This window comes from Theobroma cacao, chromosome 6 (genome assembly GCF_000208745.1).
Source record: "Theobroma cacao cultivar B97-61/B2 chromosome 6, Criollo_cocoa_genome_V2, whole genome shotgun sequence".
Classification (NCBI taxonomy): Eukaryota; Viridiplantae; Streptophyta; class Magnoliopsida; order Malvales; family Malvaceae; genus Theobroma; species Theobroma cacao.
Genome location: NC_030855.1, coordinates 4,860,294 through 4,869,425, shown reverse-complemented (window position 1 = coordinate 4,869,425; position 9,132 = coordinate 4,860,294). Strand labels below are relative to the sequence as shown.

The 9,132-nt window shown below is 32.3% G+C and overlaps 1 protein-coding gene across 2 annotated transcripts; it reads right to left on the bottom strand.

Moving 5' to 3' along the window:
* On the bottom strand, nucleotides 1,057–8,706 carry LOC18595489 (probable protein phosphatase 2C 6). 2 transcript variants are annotated; one of them, XM_018123710.1, is made up of 9 exons: nucleotides 8,356–8,706; nucleotides 8,170–8,230; nucleotides 4,190–4,401; nucleotides 3,739–4,044; nucleotides 3,156–3,545; nucleotides 2,667–2,784; nucleotides 2,264–2,487; nucleotides 1,424–1,925; nucleotides 1,057–1,367 (listed from the first exon to the last, which is right to left on the bottom strand). In XM_018123710.1, exons 4-9 carry the CDS (start codon nucleotides 4,033–4,035, stop codon nucleotides 1,348–1,350), a joined length of 1,551 nt encoding a protein of 516 aa, XP_017979199.1. In that variant the 5' UTR covers nucleotides 4,036–4,044; nucleotides 4,190–4,401; nucleotides 8,170–8,230; nucleotides 8,356–8,706; the 3' UTR covers nucleotides 1,057–1,347. The 2 variants fall into 2 exon arrangements, with proteins under 2 accessions (XP_017979199.1, XP_017979198.1); XM_018123709.1 differs by having other exon boundaries at nucleotides 1,057–1,925.

Below are 9,132 nucleotides of genomic sequence, written 5' to 3'. Positions count from 1 at the left end.
CAGTGTTGTAATAGTAGATGTTGAATACCATATTGTTGTGCAGCTTGTGATCGGAATATAGGAGTCGGTTTGAAGCTGGCATTGGTGCTTTATATAGGTACGAGGGAGGTTTGAAGATTTGTTTCATTTGGCTTTAATTTGAAAAGGTGGTGTAGTTCACTGTAATGTTGCTAATTGGTGTTTGTGGATTAGTTATTTTGCTTATTTTATATCCTCAGACTTGGTTTTTTTAAATTGAAATGAAGAAATTATCAAAAAATAAAAAGGTGACTAAATTGTTGTAAATAATTAAACTATATTATATCGTTATATGAATTATATTAATCATATATATATATATATATACACATAATATACTAATATTATTATATATAAATAATTTCATGAAAAAGAAACTATATATATATATATATATGTATGTATTAAAGGTGATGTTTGTTGAATAGTCATAAATTGAGCTATAAATAAGTATTGAAAGTCAAAATTAATTCATTTCGAAAGCAATTGTCCCCTTCCAATCAAACTTTTTTTTTTTTTAAATTGAAACACTAAACAGAAAATTTCAGATTTGTTGTCTGTAATTTTCCGGATGCTTTTATTGAATCCTAGAGATATATTACCACTAATCTCAACAATACATAACAGGGACATAATTACCTTAAAGGCAATATAAGATTCTAATTTATACCCATCAAGGCACATTGCTTACCTTGATGCCATTCACTTTTATCTTGTCAATCTTAGATTGATTATTTTCCGGATTAAATAAAATACCTATTTTGGGAAATATTAACAATACAAGTTGAGTCCTAGCATGGTTTTCATGCAAAGACAGCCCAACTTCTCACTACCTAAATTTCCTTTCCTGAGTTACTATTATCATATATAAATATATATATATATATATACACACACACACACACTAATTCAAACGTGGAATATCTTGCTAACAATCAGGAAGAAACTGTTGTTTTATTTGCCTACCAAAAATGGCTAAACAGATTAGCAAAGCAACAAAAGTTTGCTACTCCAATCAACTTTGAGATTTGAAGTTCATGCGGGGAGAAGGAAAGAAACACTTCATACAACAATAAAGCTTAAATTTACCAAACAACAGGTATCGTTTTATGATTCAAACTCTGTGCCAGCAACATCTACCAAAGCACTCTTTTAATAAGCAATACACATAGTCCAATAGAATGCTGTCCGGCATATGACGAAAAGAGAGTACGCATCTGCCTCTTGCAACTCCAAACCTATATATTCTCTCGCTACAAATGCACATCAGTAATTCGTAAATGTAAGATCAATCTAAAGTGGTTTGCTACATGACAGTGTCGTAAGTTTTCATAACCACTTTCTCCAACCTAAAGTGGTTTGCTACATGACAGTGTAGTAAGTTTTCATAACCACTTTCTCCAACTAGTTGATCTTTTGTCACCAGATAGAAACCTGGGAAGGCTTAATAAGCTATTGACCCTAGTAATACCTTCTAAGGCTGACCACTCATCATCGGCAACTGAAATGCACTCGGCAAGACTCCTCCTAGACTGGCCTGGGAGATTCGAAGGCAACCTTTCCTCTATTGATTCGGTTGCAGGTACAATCTCATTAGAACCTTGAAGTGTACCAGATTGTCCAAGACTTAAAGCATGAGAATCTCTGTTATTGTCATCAACACCCACCATCCTCTCTCCAGATTCCTTAGAAATCTTTGTTGTGTCATGTTCTTCTACAGCTCCATTACTTGCAGTCAAATGTTCTAGAAAGAGGCATACAACAGCACAATCATCATTCTTAGAAGTAGGGTACTTAAGCCTCCATGCTCGAGTAGCACAATCTACAAGAGCTCTGGCAGCTGTTGAGCGACTAGGGGCTGAAGCCACAATATCGACTGCTTCCTTATTTGAAAGGACATCCCAAACCTGTGCCAAAATGATAAATCAGCTTTCAGAGAATTTATATTAACTTCAAGGGAAAAAATAAAAAGAAAAAAAAATTGTCCTTATGACGGCAGGTATTATTTTCCCTCTATCTAATGCATAAAAAATTAAAACTTGCCAAATAGCTTCATCTAAGTACACTGTCACATTGTGGCAACATAAAGATAATATGCCAAAACTGAGGCAGAAGAGAACATTTATAAATGAACTTACCTACAGGGAGTAACAAACAACAAATGGTTACCAGACAGCCAGGTTTCATAGTCCTACACAAATATTTTCAAGCAAAATAGTTTCATATATTATGAAGATGAATATACCCCATCAGTAGCAAGAATAATAAATTCATCTCTTTCAGTAAGGCAGCGATAGAAAACATCTGGGACGGAAATCAGACCAAAATCCTTTAGACAGAAGTCCCCAAAAGCTCTAGCCATAGCCAAACCAGGTGAGTCATTATTGGGCAACCATACACGTGCAACCTCAGGCTCATCTTGCAAGGCAAAAACCCTTCCCTTGCATTGCTGAATTCGAGCAGCCTCCCCTAAACATAAATATTGCAAGAAGTATCAGTTCTGTAGAATATGAACAGTAGTTATTCAAATATGTTAGTACAAGTTATCATTGTTATTTTTGACTGAAATGGTGGTAAAGTCTGCTGTGTGTGTGTGTGTGTGTGTGTGTGTGTGTGTGTGGGTGTGAGAGAGAGAGAGAGAGAGAGACTAGGCAAATCAGGCTTCAAGTCAACAGTCAACTGTATAGCAATCAGAGAATTATCTTTGTCTCTCGCTGCCAGCACTGCTCTTGAGTCACCAACATTTCCAATTATGAGATGCTGACCCTGGAAAGCCACATTTGTCATGAAATGGTTAGATGATGGGAAAAATGCTTTTTAGATATCTCAAAAGGAAAATTTATTGGGAAAACTCTGCTACATGCACAATACAAAGATGCATGCATTAGTATGTGCAATTTAACAAAGTTCAAATCCTAAATTTTCCTTCCTGCATTAATCTATTTTCCATTAGTGATACATGAGCATTTGCAGAAAATTTTGAAAAAACTCACCTGTCTTTGTATAGAAAATTTAATCCAAATCCATTAACTATGCAATATGTAAAAGTTTAAGCTGGGTACTACATCTGAAAGCCTGATTAATTCAAATCTGAAGAATGACTAATTTTGAATTTTAGTTCATGTAATGAATAATACCTGCTTCACCAATGTAACAGCAGTCGTCCCACTGCAGAAACAATCAATTGTTGGATGCAACTTTAACTCCTTATCCATTAACTTGAAAGCCTTTAACATAGACCGTTTAAGAGGTAAATACATCTCTGGAAGTTGTTCATTCTCTTCAATCTCCAATGACTCACAGCATTCATCATCCATACTCAAAGATGCAGTATCCTCAGGTATAGTGTTATCAGGAGCATTTTCGCTCTTGTTGAGACTGCTCCAATCACCGGCAAGACTATCTTTCCATTGCGTACATAATATAATAGGAAGAGAATCTCGGGCTTTCTTGGCAACCATATGACCGTAGGGACCATGACCATCAAATACACCACAGAACATTGTGTCACTTCTCGAACAGAAATTCTATTATAAAAACATAGAAACCAAGTCTTCACATATTGATGCCATAGAGGAAAAGAAGGAAATAAATAAATATTTTCATCTAATGAAAGAAAATGAATATATAACATACTCAATTTATGTGACTGTCATGTTAAAGAAAATGACGCAGCATATAAGACAATATGAAGAAGAAATTATAGGCACCAAAACTAACCTCCCAAACAAGCATGGCATCCTGATTGGTCCCTTTCTTCCCCTGTTGGGTATACAAGCATGCAACATTGCTGGCACCATTCAGAAACATCCTCCCTGATATAAGATGGAGCTCTGCCTCATCCATGGGCACTAACCCACTTGATTTTTTCCTCCACCTCCCTGATCCCTGCCTTTGTTTCTGCTTCTTGGGTGAAGCGCATGATGTTGTATTCGTAGCCGTGGATGCATCTGTTACTTGGTCATCCCTTTTGCTGCCACTTTTCCCTTTGGCTATGAATGAGCAGCAAGAACCCATCTCAAAGTCCTAAGTTACAGATGAAATCAAATCAAATCAAAATATTTCCAAGCATCAAAACTGCCTTCATCCTTATTAAGATAGCTTTTACTAGTATTTACATCATTGCTATTGCATTAGGATTTAGAAAGGTTAGGTTACAAGAGAGTTTAACCTGAAAAAGAGAGAGACAGACAGACAAAGACAGAGATCAAAGCATTTGCGAGGTAACCAAGTGCTTCACAAGGATCTCATTGCCCGTACAGATCGGCTCATCATCATCCATAGCTGAACAAATTTTCCCATGATGACCAATATCTATGAAGCACTAATGGATAGAGCACACAGCAGAATATCTTCTCTGCTACCCACCTTAGCTACATCAATCTGAAAATGGGGTTAAGACTTAAGATGTTAACTAAGCAAACAGAAAAAGAAAATCTTAAATGGAAATATTTACTTTTATTTTTAATTTTTGGCTTAATTAAAAACAACAATAGGGGCAGCAAGCTTAATTGAAAGGAAACTTATTAAGGAGTGCACTAGGTAATGACCACTTAGGTTTGGACTTTTCTTCCTCTTCCCATTTGTTTAAGAATGTAAATTTTCATCATTACAATTTTATTTCGCTGGCTTTCTTGATTTATTGAACTCAGTTCTCGAAATTCTGATTTCATCTCCATTAACATGTTCATTTCCTTAAAAATTAAAGACTATATCATAAATCAAGATGTCAAAGCAATTTTGACCCAAGATAATGCTGGATTTCAATTTTCTAGTCAAAACACTGGCACAATTTTAACAGGATCATATATCTTTTATATTTTTATGTCTTTTTATTCTCTCAACCTAAACATGTAGATTTGTTTGTAGGCATTTTTGTGATACTGATCCGTTGTTTGGTTGGAGATTTTGATGTTTGCTTTTTGCTTTCAGAAGCAAAAAGGAAAAAAGCACATTTGGATACAAAAGCAAATAAAAACCTTTTTAAGGATTATACACAAATTATGTGTAATTTTTTCATATGGAAAAATACATTATTCTACTTTTATATAGACTAATTATTTTATAATTGGTGTTACATCTGCACAAATTGTATAATTTTTTCAGATGGAAAAATACATTATCCTACTTTTATACAGACTAATTATTTTATAATTGTTGTTACATTTCAATTATTTTTCCATTTCAAATCAATTATGACAGTGCTTTTTGCTTTTGCTTTATAACAATTTTTCAAAAAACGAAAAGCACATAGCAAAAGTATCATTCAAACAGAACCTAAATATTGATTATTTGGGACATGAAACCTATTGTCTTTCATTGTCCATTGATAGTCAGTTTGTTAAAATGGATTCCAGTTACTTTTAATAAGGATCCATTGGTAACCGGAAAATATGGAAGAAAATTTTTTCTATGTAGAATATTTTACAAGAAAATTTAATGCTTTTTATTGTTTGGATAAACTATCGAAAACATTTCCTATTGTTTGAATCATCTTGTGGAAAATATTTTCCACCATCATTAGTGGAGTTATTTGGGTGTTAAAATGATAAATAGGAGTTGATTACAAAACAATTGTATCATTTGATTTTCACATTCAAATTAAGAATGGAGATGAAAATGGGGAAAATCAATAATTATATTTTTCAAAACATTTAACCACATATTATAATGAAAGTAAGCTCTAATTTTCAGAAGAATTTTCATTTCATATTTTTTTGCCATAACACTATAAAAATATTAATATCCATCAATTGTCTAAAACATCCAAAACCTTCATTTATAAATTTGTATTCATTAAATGACGACCATTGAAATATTTTTGTTATAATTATTAATAAGATTTATTCAATTTATAAATAACAATATTAATTGCATTCAATGATTTCATTAAAAAATATTTTTTTAATTTTAATAGTATTGAATAATTAAATATTAATATTTTAAGTTAAAATTTTTTAAAATTAAGTATTAATATTTTTTTAATATTTTAAGTTAAATATTAATATTCATCAAACTTATTATGCTAAGCTTAGTATAAGAGCAGCTTTTTTGTTCTCTAGAAAATGTCTTACGCTCTCAATCGCATAAGACATTTTACGTGGTCAGTGGGTATTTTTCCTGTTGGCTCTTAAAATATTTTACATTTAGAATAAATTTTCTGTCTTCCAAACATGCACAAGTCTTGAAGACGTTTTCCAGAAGATGTTTTATGTTAGAACAAACAGACCCTAAATGCTTATTCGTTTAATGTTTTAATTATAAATTTGTGTTATAACTTTATCATCATTAAATTTTAACGGTAATCTTTTCATTGTGGAAACTTAATCATGATTTAGGATTATCATTTGCATTCGAATTGATCTATTTGATTTTTATATCTATGAATGGTCTTTTGGTACCTTTAATTATCAGTCACCACCTATGTCTTTAAAGCAAAGCATCAATGATAAATTTTTTTAATAATCTATATTTTACGCAACATATGTTCTTGGAAATCACATTGAGAGTTTCTTTCAAATTTGAGTGTTATACAGTTCAATCAAGTTTGTTGGATTTCAAATTTGAAACATTAATAAACGTCTTGCACTTTGCTTACTTTAGCTTAATATGCATCTTCTCCTATTTTGTATTAAAGTTAATTAAATGATTGATTCCTCAAGTAATGAATAAGAACTCATAATCCAATTACATTCCAAATATTATTGTAAATAAATTTTAATTTTTATGAACAATGTGTATTAATATTCTTTTCATTTAGTATATTTTATTCTTGTCTTTTACAAAAAAAAAAAAGAATGCCAAGTGTTGTGAAGTTTTAACATCTTACAGAGTCCTTTTACCAAACCCGGATCCCATGATTGGAAAGGGGCTTGAAAAGCATGAAGGTGCTATGTATATTTAATTCTTAAAAACAAACGATACTTTTCAATTGGGCTACATTTATAAATGCAGCTAGGGCTTTCCGGAAAAGAAGAAGAAGAAGAAGAAGGAAGTATAAACTCATCTATTCTGTGCCCTCACTACGTTGTCAATTAACATCACTTCCATTCAAGACAAAAAGCAAAACAGTTCAACCTAAATATGACTTTTTTGTTCCAATATCGACTATGCTCTTACAATTTATGTATTAATATTTCTAAATGTGAAGTCATAAACACTTTTTTGTTCTAAAAACAAGATAAAGAAAATCGCATCAGAACTGCTAATTAAAACTTATTAACTCTATTGATATAACATTCGATTTAATATGATTAACAAAGGATGATGGTTCAAAATATTATGAATCAAAGCTTCAAATTTTATGTGCTCAGTGTACTATAGCATTCAGCAATTTCTACATTCAATTAGAAATTTTAAAATGTTGATAGCTAAAATTGGCCTGTGTAATATGTTGGAAGTCGGAACATAACTAGTGTTTTGTATATTTTGTGATTACTCATTTAAAAAGAATATTTTTAGTGTAGAAGTCTCAAATTAAAGATCTTTCAATGCACAAGTTTCCGGGGAAAGAATTCATTGAATTTCTTTCTTTATTGGTTTTTCCAGGTGCTCAGCTGGGTGGTACAGCCAAGCCCCACCTCACCACACCCCCCCCCCCCCAAAAAAAAAAAAAAAAGGAAAAGAAAACTTTAGGAAAACAGGACACTTTTAAAAATGTGAGCTGATTCCTTCAGTATGGTGTACTCAAATTGACTCCTATTTTAAGCATTGGATCAACAGAAATCATACAAAGAAAAATGCTCAACCCATAATGTGAGTTCCTGTTTTCAAATCCTCACCACCCCCCACCCCCGCGTGACATAAATGAGCCATGACTAGCTAACCAACTAGTCAGATAAAGCAATTAACTGCATTCATTGGGTACCTACATCACCTACATCATTTAAGAAGCTAAAGGATCATGACTCATACATTCTGTAAAGTTGTACTGTCTTTTTTGGACGGCGTTCATGCATATGATTTCTTAGTTAGTTCTATTATCATATAAATCAATTAAATTACTATAAACAAAATAAACAGAATTCCTATATTATTAAATAACTCTAAAAATTGAGAATCTTCAAATTTTCTTAATCATTTAAAAATAGCTAAAAACGCAACCAGGAAACAGAAAATAGAAGAAGAAGAAGAAGAGAAAGAATTAATTACCTGGAGAAACTAACTGCAGCAGCAGAGCTTCACAGAGTTTAGGACTCCGATTCTCGTTTAACTTGAAATTCCAAAAGTCAAGATTAGGAAATCCAACAAACATTTTCGTCTTTTCTTAGCGAACAAAACAGATAACGTCTTTGAAAGAATTAAAAAGAGAGAAAAAAAAAAAGAAAAATGAAATACCTTGTTCGAGGTACGAGAAAGAAAGGTTTGACGGCATCAAAGCTCGAGGTCCAGTCTGCCGATGGACTGAGGTTGATTCAAAAGCTTAAGAAAGCAAGAGAAATTCGGAGAGGAGGAATTGATGGCAGAATCACGTTTAGGGTTTTGGGAAGAGCGGAGAAGTTTGGCGTTGGGATTTTTATCAATATATATATAAAAATTTAATTTAATTGTCAACTGGTCTGAAAAGATAGATGGAAAGAGGTGGGTTGAAATGTTCGGGAGTGAGTGGAGGGCTGCTCCTTCACCCGCAGGTAGCGACTGTCTTGTTGTGCGCGAAGATGCTCACTCTGTCCGTCCCCAAAATTACTAGTTACCCGTACTAGTATTTGTACCTGATGAAACACCATCATGTCTCTCTCCACCAACGTATTAATGAAGGTAATTGGGGTGGTTTCATTACTCAATTTCATTATCTTACTTCGTGCAGATCGCTTCCCCTTAAATATTTAACTTATATACTATTTATTTGATTACTCATTACTTTTGATTTAAAAACACATAGATATATATTTTTTATTACAAATTAAATTATTTTCCCAAATAAAATCATTATAACTAAATGCCATAAAATGTAATAAAAGGGTATTGTTATTAATTTGAAATTTATAGTGAGCCGATGTTCATAATAATATAAAATACCTAACAAAAAAATAAATTCCGAAACCTAAAACTTAGTTGTATTTGATTATAACAATTAATCCACCCTCTGTTGGGATTGTATTTGTATTCATATCT

Excerpts from the sequence above, each read along its gene's own strand:
- LOC18595489 (XM_018123709.1), bottom strand. The coding sequence starts at position 4,035 with ATGGGTTCTTGCTGCTCATTCATAGCCAAAGGGAAAAGTGGCAGCAAA. Across the intron at positions 3,546-3,738 it reads ATGCCATGCTTGTTTGGGAG|AATTTCTGTTCGAGAAGTGA; the intron begins GTTAGTTTTGGT and ends TTTTTATAATAG. Across the intron at positions 1,926-2,263 it reads TTATTCTTGCTACTGATGGG|GTTTGGGATGTCCTTTCAAA; the intron begins GTATATTCATCT and ends ATTTTGGCACAG.